This window comes from Lithobates pipiens, unplaced genomic scaffold (genome assembly GCF_037356315.1).
Source record: "Lithobates pipiens isolate NorthernLeopardFrog02 unplaced genomic scaffold, aLitPip1_a1.2 Scaffold_55, whole genome shotgun sequence".
Classification (NCBI taxonomy): domain Eukaryota; kingdom Metazoa; phylum Chordata; class Amphibia; order Anura; family Ranidae; genus Lithobates; species Lithobates pipiens.
In genome coordinates, this window is record NW_027507877.1 from 2,247,398 (window position 1) to 2,263,863 (window position 16,466).

At 44.2% G+C, this 16,466-nt stretch overlaps 1 protein-coding gene across 1 annotated transcript in view; it reads left to right on the forward strand.

Moving 5' to 3' along the window:
* LOC143957712 (cytosolic phospholipase A2 gamma-like) overlaps positions 1-16,466 on the forward strand; it is a 56,648-nt gene that overhangs the window by 23,007 nt on the left and 17,175 nt on the right. Inside the window, exons 8-15 of the mRNA XM_077467407.1 lie at positions 370-420; positions 986-1,021; positions 2,157-2,186; positions 3,652-3,687; positions 6,541-6,548; positions 7,925-7,961; positions 12,372-12,376; positions 16,162-16,192. Of these exons, the coding sequence (XP_077323533.1) occupies positions 370-420; positions 986-1,021; positions 2,157-2,186; positions 3,652-3,687; positions 6,541-6,548; positions 7,925-7,961; positions 12,372-12,376; positions 16,162-16,192 (234 nt within the window). The remainder of the gene's footprint in view (positions 1-369; positions 421-985; positions 1,022-2,156; positions 2,187-3,651; positions 3,688-6,540; positions 6,549-7,924; positions 7,962-12,371; positions 12,377-16,161; positions 16,193-16,466) is intronic.

Here is a 16,466-nt window from a genome sequence, read left to right on the forward strand (position 1 = left end):
ATATATCCCATTGACCCCCCCCTCTCACTATTTCTGGAATTTTTCCAGAGGCAGGCAGGAATAATCAGCCCCCAGGCTTAGGAATAGACGTGACCAGATCTGAAATGTTGCTTCTCAACTGAGTACAGCGGAGCCAAAGATTACATTTATCCAGCCTTTGGCACGGTGCTACAGATCTATACATATACAATGACTTTATCAAATGACCGCCTGAGATCTATGTCCTTGTCAGTAGGAGAGAAAACCCATAATTAAATATGAATGTGTACGGCTATGGAACTAACAAATACTAAAAGGTCATTTACAATTCATAACTGTGAGGCGCTTTTTTTTTTTTTTTTTTTTTTTTTTTTTTTTTTTTTGCTGCAGGATTGTGGGGCAGTGCACCCGGCGCTGATTGGATTTGGTTGGCCATTCGTGGTAGGTGATCAAGGATTCCCAGCTTAACATACCTCCCCCACCAATTAATGTAGTAATTAGGAAAATCAAATGTAGTGCAGTGTCCCACATACTATTCCCTGTTTAGTGCATGGCAGACAGACAGAATTCTCAGCATTTCAAGCAACAACCAAACAGATGGTTGTGTGTGTGTGTGTCAACACAAAAAATCTAATTCCTGGTCTAATCAGTTGTCACAAAAAAAGCATGGGGGCGGGGGGGTAAATTACTGGGGAACGTACCAGTGCAGAAACAAGTTGAATGCATTCAATTTGTCAGAACAGTTTTTTATTCTTTTGTATGTCTTAAACGGGTAAAATGAGTTTAGGCATCCCGACCCCTGATGGCGCTGGAGCTCCACCTATTGGCTTCATTATACATGGACTCTATAAGCCTCCTGGGGTATGTTTATAGGGTCCCCCAGGGGTACTGGGAGCAGGATGTGTCATGTCAAGTCAAAAGAACCTAAAGGGGGGGGGGGGGCACCCAAAGACTGGCTAATATTTGTTTGCTATTCTTTAAGATGATAAAATTGATTGTTTTACAGAAATATACAAGAAAGTGATGAAAACAATGACTGGAGGTAAGAATTCACCCACTTGGCAAATTCCTGGAATTCCTCTCCTACGTGTAAAAATCATCATTTCTTTGCTAGGAAAATTACTGGGAACCCCCAAACATTATTTCTTTTTTGCAGAGACCCTAGGGAATGAAATTGTAGTCATGGCAACTTTTTTAATTGTCGCTGTATTTGTACAGCAATTTTTCCAATGCTTAGTTTAGGGGGTGTTTTTGGGGGGGGGGGGTTACTTGATCTGCTGTCGCTGTATGTTTAGATAATGTACATAATTTAATTTCTAGCAATGTGTGTCTATAAGTCACCTGAAACTATCGTTGGGTTAGATGTTTCAAGCTACATTTTTATGTATTATATTGTGTTGAAGTTTTTGTGCTTTTATATGCATCTTTGACAGTTGGGTCCTTGTGCTCAGTGTGTGTGGAGCACACTGTCAGCAGATGAAGATTGGCTGCCCAGTGAAGCACATATGTAGTGTGGGGGTGTTGAAGCCCACCCTCTTTTACCACCACAATACTGTATTGGGTTGTGATTGGGAGGCTAAACACGGCTTGGCCATCAGTCTAAACCTGCCCTATGGGATGTTCCAGATTACACATTTCACCCTCCCATGGGTTTAGTCATAGAGGTCCGATCCTCTATACATGGTGACTGGACTCATGGCTGGTGTGTGGCTCCTTATCTTCCACAGTCGGTTACAATGATCTGGGGGAAGCTCTGCTGGATGTGAACTCCCCAACCGTATTGGAGTCACTTGGCTGCTGTAAGCCGGTGCTCTTTACTATTTTTAGGGTCACGATGCTTCTCCATCACCGCTGATTACTCTTCTGTGAAGTGTGGGGCACATCAGACTGGGGCACTGCTAAAGCTGGCTATACACTAGTAGATTTGTGACCCAATGTTCTTATGCATGTTTGCTTGAACATTCATACTAATAATTCTTTGTACATTCCATGACTGGAGAAATAGCTTTTGGAAGCACTTCAACAATGATGGAACATTATTAAAATGAAACCTTTTGAACAAAATTCATCCACACCTCATTTCCTCCCTCGGGATCACCTACATATAGAAGTTGTGTCTGTAGATCTGGATGGATGTTACTAATGCCGTTCCCTGACCTCTTTTCTCTATCTAACAGCAAAAGATGAAGGTGTGAGATACTACAAAAGTAAGTGTGTGTGTGTGTGTGTGTGTGTGTGTGTGTGTGTGTGTGTTTTTTCTTTTTCCTCATGTAGTAATTTACTAACCTCCTCTCATAATTTAGTAAATTCTTTGACTGTCTGGTCTGATAGAGGAATTCTACGTTTTGCTCACAGCCAACAAGAGCCAAGCCTCATCCCTTGGTTCTGCTCCCAGTACCACCCCTTATAGAGAATACAGACTTGCCTGTCCTGGAATCCAGTGATGTCGGCCCCCCAGCTGATGTTTCCATTGGGTGCTGCCGCCATTGTGGCTTCACAGCTGGGTCTCTACTGAGCATGCATGAGGTGTGCTGTTTCCTGAATGGTGCAGTGGGGGAGGAGAAAGGTGGCCAAAGTCTGTCGTAAGTGGGGGAGGGCACTTGTCAAAGAGGTACCCCCCCCCAAAAAAGTGGCACCAGTGGGGGGGGGGGGGGGGGGAAATGGGATAAGAGCAAGTTCTACTTTCGGGTGGAACTCCATTTTTAACAAGCAAAAGCGGTGAAAAATCTCACCCATTGCTACCAACCCCCATTCCCCAACAACAATGGACCCTCCCAGCAAAAATACTCCCTACAGCAACTATGGACTCCCTCCTCCCAGAAGCCGGCAACAATAAAGCCCTTGCCATTTCATACATTCAGTGCTGGAACTCTGTTCCCCGCATTCCTGCTAAAACTGTCGGTGCAAAAAATAAGTCGAAATAAAAAAATCACTCCCTCTGCAATGTGTCCTGCAGTAATTTCCCCCACTCGATGCCCCTAGTCTACCAGTTTGAAGCTGGGGGTGTCATTCAATCTGTGACACTGGGGGCATCCTGTGAGTGCAGGGGGTCTTGAACCCGCCCCTTCAGGGCAGAGAGGCGCTGTGGTTGGTTTTTTGTAAAGAATTTTACAGCTAATTGGGTAATTTTCTGACAAATATCAAACAACCTCAGTGATGGTAACGAAAGATACGGTGATCTGTCATTTCAGTAATGTCATCCTGTAGCTATACTGCAATTGTAATATTACCGTGATATTCCTAGTAAACATTATGGGGTCTTCATATACAAAAATTCAATGACCAAATGTGACCCAAATCCACACCGCTCCAATAAAACATGCCTATAATCATTAGCGCCATCTAATGGCCAAAATTCCTTTTTCTTTCCAGATTGTGGTATTTAAAAACAAATGCCACATTATGGCCAATAGGATGGGGGCTTATATAACAGAATACGTTTCATTGGCAGTGTGGATTTGTGTCGTGGACATTTTTTAGTTAGACTTTGAGGTGTTTAGTAGTAATGCAGCAGATATTTAATTAAAAAAATAAAATGTTAGTATTTTATGACCTTTTTAAAAAAGCACACCTTGATCCTATCACACATGAGACACACAGATGCCTCTTATTCTTGGTGTTGGTGTTATATGCACGGCTTTCACTGATTTTGTTTCCATTCATTTTATCCAGGAACCTGGAGTTGGGTTTCTACTGGTATAAAGGAAGGTAAGGAGACTTCATCTTCTTCCATACACTGATCAGATAATGGATGAGATAACATTATGACCACCCACCATAACCCATCCAGGTATGGACTCCACCACATCTCTGAAGGTTTGCTGTGGTATCGCCCCCAATCCATCAGTAGCAGTTCATGAAGTCCTGTGTGTTGCTAGGTGGGGCCTCCATGTATCAGACTCCATTTGAAAGTTATAGAATTTGAAGGTCAATCAGTCTCGGATCTATAAGGCTGAGATCTGCTCCTCCCCTTATTTTGTCGGTGCCGCTGTGTTAAGGGGGGGCGCTATCAAAGCTCAGCGGTTGGGGAGAAGATCCTGGACGGAGCTCCATGTTTAGTGGCCATTTACATTCATGACTAGACCAAGCCCCATCAATCTTCATGTGACATTTGATAAGTTTCATTATTTCAGAAATACAATTCTGCAGGAAAATGTCTGATGTTCTTCTGTACATATTATGTTTTGGGGTGATATTGATGACATCTTGTGTTACTTTATCATAGCGATCCCAGGAATTTCCTTCTCTGAATGTATACGAGGTATGTAATGCCGGCCATCCAATTTATAAGATGAGGTGATAATAATGTTCTCTTGTTCTATCCAGAAATATCACAGCAGATTCCTTAACTGGTTTAGATGTATCCATCCAACATAATGCCATGGACCAGATTTATCTCCAATCACACCCTACAGTATATCTACTGTATGTAATCTCTCATATCATCTCACAAAAGTGAGTACACCCCTCACATTTCTGTAAATATTTTATTCTATCTCTTAACCGCTTCCTGCCCGCCCTATAGCCGAATGACGGCCTTCGGGCGGGCGGCTTCCCTCGCCTGGCCGTCCCTGGACGGCCTGGTGTTTACTTCCGCGATGCGCGCCGCCGCGGGCACGCATCGCGGAAGTTCTGTGTTTGCCGTGTCCCCCGGGGACAGGCAAACACAGATCGCTGTAAACGGCCAATCACAGCGGCCGTTTACAGCGTGATCGGCGTGTCCAATGGGAGATTATCTCATATGTAAACATATGAGATCATCTCTCAGCGCCGCTCTCCCTCCTCACACAGACAGCGTGTGAGAGGGGAGAGAAGAACGGCTGCAGCAGCCGTCAGTGTACAAAAGAAAAAAAAAAAGTGTAAAAAAAAAAGTTTAAAAAAAAGTTAAAAAAAAAGTGCCATGCCCCCCCCCCAGTGCCATCTGTTGTCAGTGCCATTTGTCCCCAGTGCCATCTGTCATCAGTGCCACATATTAGTGCCATCTGTCATCAGTTCCACCTGTCAGTGTCACGTGCCATCTGTTAGTGTCACGTGTCATCAATGCCACTTATCAGTGCCATCTGTCATCAGTGTCACGCGTCATTGGTGCCACGTATTAGTGCCATCTGTCACCGGTGGCACGTATTAGTGCCACGTATTAGTGCCACGTGTCATCAGTGCCACGTGTTAGTGCCACGTGTCATCAGTGCCACATATTAGTGCCATCTGTCATCATTGCCACGTATCAGTGCCATCTGTCATCAGTGTCACATGTCATTGTCCTGGTATTTCAAAAGTGTAATAAATAGTCAACAAGTTAGATGTGTAATTTATGCTTCTAGAACACGTGATGGCGCTCCCTGCATGTTGGGCCTCTCTATGTGGCCAGGCTGTGAAAAAGTCCCACACATGTGGTATTGTAATACTCAGGAGGAGTAGCAGAATTTTTTGGGGAGTGTCATTTGTGGTATACACATGCCACGTGAGAGAAATAACCTATTACAATGACAATTTTGTGGAGAAAAATAAAAAAAATGAAAAATCTTCATTTTGCAAAGAATTGTGGGAAAAAAATGACAACATCAAAAAGCTCACCATGCCTCTTACTAAATACCTTGGAATGTCTACTTTCCAAAAAGGGGTCATTTGGGGGGTATTTGTACTTTCCTGACTTGTTCGGGTCACAAGAAGCGAGATAGGCCACCAGTACATCAGATGTGATCAATTTTGTGCGATTCGCACCACAGCTTGTAGACTCTATAACTTTCACAAAGACCAAATAATATCCACTAATTTGGGTTATTTTTACCAAAGATATGTAGCAGTATAAATTATGGCCAAAATTTTATGAAGAAAAATTAATAATTTGCATAATTCTGTCACAGAAACAAAGAAATATGCGTTTTTTTTTCAAAATTTTCGGTCTTTTTTCATTTATAGTGCAAAAAATAAACCCCAGAGGTGATCAAATACCACCAAAAGAAAGCTCTATTTGTGGGGAAAAAAAGGACACAAAATTCATTTGGGTACAGTGTTGCATGACTGAGTAATTGTCATTCAAAGTGTGAGAGCACCGAAAGCTGAAAATTGGTCTGGGCAGGAAGGGTGTTTAAGTGCCCAGTAAGCAAGTGGTTAATGAAACAACACTTGTCCACAATGTAAAGTAGTGAGTGTACAGCTTGTATAACAGTGTAAATTTCCTATCCCCCACCACCCCCCCCCAACTCAACACACAGCCATTTAATGTCTAAACTGCTGGCAACAAAAGTGAGTACACCCCTAAGTGAATGTCCAAATTGGGCCCAATTGGCCATTTTCCATCCCTGGTGTCATGTGACTCATTAGTGTTAGGTCGCAGCTGTATTAAATTTGGTGGTATGGCTCTCACTGGTCAATGGAGGTTTAACATGTCAAACACCTTTTGAGGATCTGAAAAGAATTGTTGCTCTACATAAAGGTTGCCTAGTCTTTAAGAAGATTGCCAAGACCCTAAAATTGAGCTGCAGCATGGTGGCAAAGACCATACTGGGGTTTAACAGGACAGGCTCTACTCAGAACAGGCCTCACCATGGTCAACCAAAGAAGTTGAGGTCATGTGCTCAGTCAGATCCAGTGGTTGGCTTTGGAAAATACAGATGGGTGCTGTGAGGAATGCTGCAGAGGTTTAAGGGGTGGGGGGTCAGCCTGTCAGTGCTCAGACCATACACCACACACTGCATCAAATTGATCTGCATGGCTGTCATCCCAGAAGGAGGCCTCTTCTAAAGATGCACGAGAGCCTATAAACAGTTTGCTGAAGACCAGCAAACTAAGGACCTGGATTACTGGAACCAAGTCCTGTGGTCTGAGACCAAGGTGAACTTATTTGGTTCAGCTGTTGTCAAGCATGTGTGGTGTCAACCAGGTGAGCAGTACAAAGAAAAGTGTGTCTTGCCTAAAGTCAGGCATGGTGGTGGGAGTGTCATGGTCTGGGTCTGCATGAGTGCTGCCGGCACTGGGGACCTACAGTTCATTGAGGAACCATGAACGGCAACATGTACTGTGCCATACTGAAGCAGATCATGATCCCCCCCCCCCCCTCCCTTTGGAGACTGGGTCACAGGGCAGAATTCCAACATAACCACCCTAAACACCTCCAAGACCACCACTGCCTTGCTAAAGAAGCTGAGGGTAAAGGTGATGACTGGCCAAGCATGTCTCCAGACCTAAACCCTATTGATCATCTGTGGCATTCTCAAACGGAAGGCAGATGAGCGCAAGGTCTCCAACATCCACCAGCTCTGATGTCGTCATGTGACCTCCATTCTGAAGGAGAGGGGCAGAGGAGGGTCAAACAACAATGCCATGCAGGTGACCAACATCCATGACGAGCTCATCGGTTGCAAGGATGACGGTGGCTAGAAGGTCATAATGGTCCATGATGAGAACATGTGGCTTTGTAACTAAAATGCAAGCTTGATCCACCTTCTGGCCTGAATAAAAAAAAAAAAAATTGGTAATTTTTGGCTTTTTGCCAAGGCACCCCCTGAAGAAACCTCGAGTCACCCCAGGGTGCCTGGTCACCTAGCAAGCAGCTTTTAAAGCATTAACAACCTTCATCTCCTCTTAAAGCCTCCACATTTCACCCTCCCATGAGTTTAGTCAGAGGTACGATCCTCTGTACATGTTAATCGCTAGTGTGCGGCTCCTTGTCTTCTAGCACACTACCAATTAGCCCAATAAACCTATATAGAGGATTGGCTTCACCTTGTCTCCTCCCTAAAACCACACCTCCCAATGTTTCACCCTCATTTGGGTTTATTCAAAGGTCAGATCCTCTATACATGGTGACTGGGTTGTGGTTCCTCCTCTTCTACATGCTAGCAATCATTCCAGTCTCTAATATATAGAGGATTGGCTTTAGCTTGTCTCCTTCCAAAGCCACACCTCCCAACATGTTTCTCCCTTCCACAGCTTTAGTCAGTAGTCTGATCCTCTATACATGGTGACTGGGCTCATGGCTGGTGTGTGGCTCCTTATCTTCCACAGTCGGTTACAATGATCTGGGGAAGCACTGCTGGATGTGATCTCCCCAACCGTATTGGAGTCACTTGGCTGCTGTAAGCCGGTGCTCTTTACTATTTTTAGGGTCACGATGCTTCTCCATCACCGCTGATTACTCTTCTGTGAAGTGTGGAGCACATCAGACTGGGGCACTGCTAAAGCTGGCTATACACTAGTAGATTTGTGACCCAATGTTCTTATGCATGCTTGCTTGAACATTCATACTAATAATTCTTTGTACATTCGATGATTGGAGAAATATCTTTTTGGAAGCACTTCGATGATGGAACATTTCCTCCCTCGGGATCTCCTCCTCTGATCTCCTCCATTCACCTACACATAGAAGTTGTGTTTGTAGATCTGGATGTTACTAATGCCGTTCTCTGACCTCTCTTCTCTTCCTAACAGTAAAAGATGGATGTGTGAGAATCTTCAAAAGTAAGTGGCTGTGTTTGTTTTTGCCAATCTCCATTATAATCAAAAAGGGGGGCAGGGAGAAAGTGGTAGATCATTTTTTTAATTAGTCTGTCTGAGGAATTCCAGATATTTACAGGTAGCAAGGTACTATGGGCTTTAAATGTATCTTGAAAAATTACAATTCCAAGCTTCACCCCCACTTTGTCCTTAATGGTCCCACCTCCAAGCCTCATCCCTTGGTTCTGCTCCCAGTACCACCCCTTATAGAGAATACAGACTTGCCTGTCCTGGAATCCAGTGATGTCGGCCCCCCAGCTGATGTTTCCATCGGGTGCTGCTGCCATTGCTGATAAGGGAACCCGACAGGGAAGCCTTGTGGAGTCACAGCTGGGTCTCTACTGCACATGTGTGAAGTGTGCAGCGCTTCCTGAATGGCGTGGTGGGGGGAGGAGAAGGGGTGAACATCTGTTAGAAGTAGGGGAGGGTACTTGTCAAACAGGTAACCCCCCCCCCCAAAAAAAAAAGGTGGCACCGGAGAGGAATAAGATGAGTGCAAGTTCCACATTTTGGGTGGAATTCTTCTTCTTTCTTCTTCTTTCTTCTTTCTTCTTTCTTTCTTTCTTCTTCTTTCTTTCTTCTTCTTTCTTTCTTCTTCTTTCTTTCTTCTTCTTTCTTTCTTCTTCTTTCTTTCTTCTTCTTTCTTTCTTCTTCTTTCCTTCTTCTTCTTTCTTCTTCTTCTTTCTTCTTCTTCTTTCTTCTTTCTTCTTCTTCTTTCTTCTTTCTTCTTCTTCTTCTTCTTTCTTTCTTCTTCTTCTTTCTTTCTTCTTCTTTCTTTCTTTCTTCTTTCTTTCTTTCTTCTTCTTTCTTCTTTCTTCTTCTTTCTTCTTCTTTCTTCTTCTTCTTCTTTCTTCTTCTTTCTTCTTCTTTCTTTCTTCCAGTAAAAGCTCACCCATAGCTAGCAACCCTCCCAGCAAAAATGCTCCCGACAGTGACTATGGACCCTTCCCTATACAGTAATTGTCCCTCCAGCACCCCTTGCCATTTCATTATTTTAGTGCCGGAACTGTTCCCCACGTTCCTGCTAAAACTCTTGGTGAAAAACTCCCACGGCAATACTTTACAATTTTGTGTGCCCTGCAGTAATACTTTCTCCCCCCAACTAGATGTCCCTAGTCTACCAGGTAGAATGACACCCCCAGCTTCATTCAATCTGTGACACTGGGGGCATCCTGTGAGTGCAGGGGGTCTTGAACCCGCCCCTTCAGGGCAGAGAAAGGCGCTGTGGTTGGTTTATGTAAAGAATTTTACAGCTAGTTGGGTAATTTTCTGACCAATATCAAAAACCTCCTCAGTGATGGTAATGAAGGATACGGTGATCTGACATTTCAGTAATGTCATCTCGTAGCTGTACTGCAATTTTAATAATCCATGACATTCCTAGTAAACATTATGGGGTCTAATGTATCAAACAATTACCCAATTGTGACCCAAACTTGCACAGCTCCAATGAAACATGCCGTATTCTGTGTTATAGAACCATCACCTATAATCATTAGCGCCATCTAATGGCCAAAATTCAGTTTCTTTCCAGATTGTGGTATTTAACATCAAATGTCACATTATGGCCAATAGGATGGGGCTTGTATAACAGAATAAGCTTCATTGGCTTCAGTTTTTATACATAGACTTTGTTGAGGTGTATAGAAATACAGCAGAATTTTAATACCAATTTGATATTACTTTTATTTTTTGACCTTTTTAAAAGCACACCTTGATCCTATCACAACCCGAGTCACAGATGTCTTATTCTCGGAATTATATGCACAATTTTCACTAATTTTGTTTCCGTTCATTTTATCCAGGAAACTGCAGAAGAGTCCAGAGTCGGGTTACTGGTGAAAAAGGTAAGGAGACTTCATCTTCTTCCATACACTGATCAGATAATGGATGAGATGACATTATGACCACCCACCATAACCCATCCAGGTATGGACTCCACCAGATCTCTGAAGGTTTGCTGTGGTATCGCCCCCCAATCCATCAGTAGCAGTTCTTGAAGTCCTGTGTGTTGCTAGGTGGGGCCTCCATGTATCACTCAATTTGATTGAGATCTGCAGAATTTGGCGGTCAAGTCAATTGGTCAGATCTGTAAGGCTGAGATTTTCATTTATTTATATTTTTTTCTTATTCTTTCACATGTTCTATATTTTTACAAGGAGGATATTTCTGCCTCTTCGGCTGAATTTTTAGCATCTTCAGTTCTGTTTTAATGCCCCCTAATTCCCTCTTTATGGGATTTTTCTTGATACTGAAGGGAAGAGGCCACACACCAATCAGTCCAATAAATTCGGTATGGAATTGGAACAGCCTCAGCTCATCCTCCTAGGTCAAGGGTCTCCACTTTCTACACAAAGGTCCAGTGGGGGAGAAATGTGTGCCTCATCATTGGTGTCGGTGGGAGGAATTGTGCCCTATCAAACTTTGACTTGAAATGTTTGCTTTTGTTGGTCTCAAACAACTTAGTCTTGCATATTATGCTTGGTCAACATTTACTTTGATAGTTGGGTTGACACCTGTCCAGGATTCGCCGTGTCGTGCAAATTTGACTGCTATGCTATGCACACAGTCCATTACCTACTTTGTGCTTTGCTTCCAATAAGCACCCATTTCCATCTTAATGATATAATGCTTTCATGTTACCTTCCAACACATTCATCCCAATGACCAGACATCCCCAATGCAACCTACATCCTCATCTCAGCCAGGCCGCCCTTTTACCCATTAAAGAGACATCAACAGTAGTGTTTCCTTCTGCTTCATCGTCAGCAAGCCCCCCCCCCCCCCCCCGAGAGCCCCCAATGACCAAAGCTTTTTATTACTTTTCCCACTGGAAGCCACGCCCTGGAGGGTTTGCCTCCAACAGCTGAACACCTCCCACAAAGGATGTGACCTCACAGCAGTAACAGGATGTGAATGCCCATATAAGGACAATACAATACAAGGCACCTTTACAGACATGTATACATTCAAATAGTCTGTTACACAGACTGACCAAATTCTTTCAATGATGGAAACCATACAAAACCAATGAACGATGATTATAATTCCGTCAATAGAAATCCTTAATATATACATTGTTCCAGAGAACAATGTATATTTGGATAATTCTTCGTCTCTTGTGAATGGAAAGCCATCTACAGATGTGCACCGCCTATCTCCATGTGCTGATCAGACACAGGAGAGACGATGTGCACACATCCGCACACAACCAATGCCCGCAGTGCAAGCATATGTCCCCAGACGATCGTCTGTACAATGTACAGGGGCCCTTTTGCTGGTGGACATACCCCCACTCCGCAAACACCTTTCTTTCCAACCCCAAGATATTATCCACTACCTAACGGATCTCATCCAGCGTCAGTCTGCCCCAGTCAGCTCTAAAAGAGCGGGCTGGGAGAGAATGAACACAGGAGGACTCTTATGACAATACATATAATAAATACATCTAAAATTTCCACGACAGTCAAGGTTTTAAAATCTAAACATTATTCAGACCAGACTGTGGCCCCCCAACCTCAGGTGTTCCTGGGCCCACCCTAATCCCCCAGTGCAGCACAGATTCTCCCTGCTGCCCAGCTTGCACACACCTCAGCTCTCCAACTAACCAAGTACAATGACCACCAAGTGCGTATACCCCCTTCTCAATCCTGCCTCCAAGCAAGTGCATACACTAAGGTAAGGGGTGCTCTGTGGACTTGGATTTAAGGGGTGTTTTGGAAACCTTGATTTAAGAGGGAATGCTGGGACTTCTAATGCAAGTGGGGGCTTAGAGCAGAAACCCCCTTACAGCAGCGTTCCCTTTTTACCCGAGTCCATTTTTTATCTCCCCCCCCCCCCCCCTTAGGAAAAAAAAAAGCAGTGTGCTGCTAAAAGTGTTCAGGTTTGGCTTGAAGAAAAGGTGGTAACCCCATTTGCTAGATGTATAACACGATTGATAACAAACAAAATGGTGATCTGGATTAACCGGCATTCATTGTAGTACATGTTGGCCCGCCCTTTGTAGCTATAACAGCTTCAACTCTTCTGGGAAGGCCGTCCACAAGGTTTAGGAGTGTCTATGGGAATGTTTGACCATTCTTCCAGAAGGGCATTTTGTGAGGCGCTGATGTTTGGCGAGGAGGCCTGGCTCGTGGTCTCCACTCCAGTTTGTCCCACAGTTGTTTGATCAGGCTGAGGTCAGGACTCTGTGCAGGCCAGCCATGTGCCTCCACCCAAAACTTTATTTATTTTTATTTTTATTTTTTTGTGTCTTTTATGGACCTTGCTTTGTATACTGGTGCACAGTCCTTTTGGAACAGGAAGGGACCATCCCTCAAACTGTTCCCACAAAGTTGGGAGCATGAAATTGCTCAAAATGTCTTGGTATGCTGATGCCTTAAGAGATCCCTTCACTGGACCTACAGGGCCAAGCCCAACCCCTGAAAGACAACACCACACCGTTTACACTTGGCACAATGCAGTCAGGCAAGTACCATCCTCTTGGCAACCACCAAACCCAGACGTGTCCATTGGATTGCCTTAGAGGAGTGTAATTCATCACACCAGAGAACACGTCTCCACTGCTCTAGAGTCCAGTGGTGGGCTTTACACCACTACATCCGACACTTTGCATTGCACTTTGTGATGCAAGGCTTGGATGTAGCTGCTCAGGCCGTGGAAACCCATTCCATGAAGCTCTCTATGCACTGTTGTGGTCATCTGAAGGTCACACAGTTTGGAGGTCTGTAGCTATTGACTCTGCAGACAGTTGGCAACTTCTGCACACTGTGAGCTTCAGCATGTGCTGACCCCGCTCTATCATTTTACATGGCCTACCACTTAATTGCTGCTAATCCCAGTTGCTTCCACTTTGTTTATAATACCACTAACTGACTAGTTAGCAGTTGGGACATTTCATGGATCGGTTGTCACCTGTGCAAAAATTCTATCATGGTTCCACTCTCTTGAATTCACTGAGCCCCTGAGAGCGACCCATTCTTACACAAATGTTTGTAGAAGCCACCTGCATGCCTAGGTGCTTGGCTTTTATACACCTGTGGCCATGGAGGTGATTGGAACACTTGACTCCAATCATTTGGAGGGGTGTCCCGATACTTTTGACAATAAAATGAGACATTAGAGAGCCTTAGAGAATATGATGTAGGGGAGGTTGCAGGTCTCTTCTGTGATGTCTGGGGCTCCCCTTTGTGGGTCTATACTGGAGCTGTCAGGTGTAGAGGAGGGATATTGTCTGCAGGAGAGGGGCTATGTTCCATGCTGTCCTCCCCACCATCTTGTGCTTCCTCTCTGCCAAAGCCAGGAAAGAAATCAAGGGGTTATGATCGTGTGGTTGTTTGTGTTGCTTATCAAAGCTCAGCAGTTCAATCTTCATGTGACATTTGATAAGTTCCATTATTTCAGAAATACAATTCTGCAGGAAAATGTCTGATGTTCTTCTGTACATATTATATTTTGGGGTGATATTGATGACATCTTGTTTTACTTTATCATAGCGATCCCAGGAATTTCCTTCTGTGAATTTATACGAGGTATGTAATGCCGGCCATCCAATTTATAAGATGAGGTGATAATAATGTTCTCTTGTTCTATCCAGAAATATCACAGCAGATTCCTTAACTGGTTTAGATGTATCCATCCAACATAATGCCATGGATCAGATTTATCTCCAATCACACCCTACAGTATATCTACTGTATGTAATCTCTCATATTATCTCACAAGTGAGTACACCCCTCACATTTCTGTAAATCTTTTCTTCTCTCTTTTCATGTGACAACACTGAAGAAATGACACTTGTCTACAATGTAAAGTAGTGAGTGTACAGCTTGTATAACGGTGTAAATTTGCTGTCCCTTCAAACTAACACACAACCATTCTAAACCTCTGGCAACAAAAGTGAGTACACCCCTAAAGTGAATGTCCAAATTGTCTCAATTATCCATTTTCCCTCCCCGGTGTCATGTGACTTGTTAGTGTTGAAGGTCTCAGGTGTGTTACATTTGGTATTGCTCTTTCTCTCTCATACTGGTCACTGGAAGTCAACATGGCAAAGAACTCCTTTGAGGCTCTGAAAAGAATTGTTGCTCCACATAAAGATGGCCTAGGCTATAAGATTGCCAAGACCCTGAAACTGAGCTGCAGAATGGTGGCCAAGACCATCCAGAGGTTTAACAGGACAGGTTCCACTTGGAATGGCAAAAGCCGGGGGAATGCCCAGGAAAAAAACCAAAGCCTACTTACCACCAGCTCAGACAACCGAATAAACCTGTTTAACAGTAAGCGTTAGCAGGGGTTTAATCCACATGCATTTTCAAACGCATGCGTGAGCCACGTCACGGCACCCTGGTATCTGTGGTCCTAACACTAAAATATATAATATATGGAGGCACATGCATTCTGATGGATAGATGAGGGCAGGTGGTCTGAAGGGGAGCCACCCCTTCTGAAAGGTCCAGGAGCACACCAAACATCCAGCAAATGGCACTATGTCTGCAAAGGTCACATGTACTGTGATATACTGAAGCAGAGCATGATTCCCCCCCGGAGACTGAGCCACAGGACAGTATTCCAACAGAACGACCCCAAACACACCTCCAAGGTGACCACTGCCTCCGTAAAGGAAGCTGAGGGAAAAGGTTATGGACTGCCCAAGCATGTCTCCAGACCTAAACCCTATTGAGCATCTGTGGGGCATCCTCAAATGGAAGGTGGAGGAGTGCAAGGTCTCTAATGGACACCAGCTCCGTGTCATCATGATGTTAAAGTGGACTCCAGTGGCAACCTGTGAAGCTCTGGTGACCTCCATGCCCAAGAGGTTTAAGGCAGTGCTGGAAAATAATTGTGGCCACACAAATATTGACCCCCTTGGGCCCAATTTGGACATTTTTTCATTTGGGGTGTACTCACTTTTGTTGCCAGTGGTTTAGACATTAATGGCTGTTTTGAGGGGACAGCAAACTTGCACTGTTATACAAGCTGTACACTCACGACTTTACTTTGTAGACAAGTGTCATTTCTTCAGTGTCATCAACTGAAAAGATAAAATAAAATATTTACAGAAATGTAAGGGGTGTACTCACTTTTGAGAGCTACTATGTGTATTACCATTTTTGCTACTGGATTTTTATTTTCTCAAGCATGTTAGCAAATTTTCAAGCCAAAAGTAAATTGTAAAACCCACAATTAACGTCCAGGTTTTATATACTGCCAATAGTTTGTACAAGGCTTTACAATATACGGTAAAGGGAGACCACACAGTTACAATACAAGATGGGAGGGCTCTTCTTCCAAGAACTTACAACAGGGCCGGACTGGGAATAAAAACCAGCCCTGGAAACATGTCATACCAGCCCCATAGCATTATTATGCCAGCCGAACATCACCTCATTTTTCTTCATGAAGGGGATACATGTGTACATACTGGTCAATCAAGGGGGACACCAGGGACTCTAGCAATGTAGGGGGGGCTCTGGTGACCAGAGACCACCTTCCATAGAATACACTAAGGTCAGGGGGTAAGGTTACTGATACAAGGGGGAAACATTTTATCAGTGCCCCCTTATATTCTTGTATTCACCCCCCCCCCCCCTGTCTGGCCTGGTGGCACTGTCACTGACTTCCTCAGGTGCACAGTGCAGGGCTCGGTAAGCTGCTCCTGATTTTATCCCATAGTTTCTTCTCCAGTCATACTCGTCTTATGTAAGAGATGAGTTCGGCCTCACCGTTGCCTGCCACTGATCTCTCATACACCGGTGTGCTGTGTATCATGGATCTGGGTCTGTCGGTGGCGCTGTAACAAGGTCTCCCTCCCAACAATCTTGTGTAATAGGCAGAGCACGGATTCAATCTACTATCACACGAGATGGTCTAGAGGTGTGGGATCTTGTTACAGCACCGCCAACATGCAGAACCAGCTCCGTGATGCACAACACTCGTGCTGTATGTGACAAACAAGGAGGTGGGAGGGGAGCGCTGCGGCCTACCGGGGA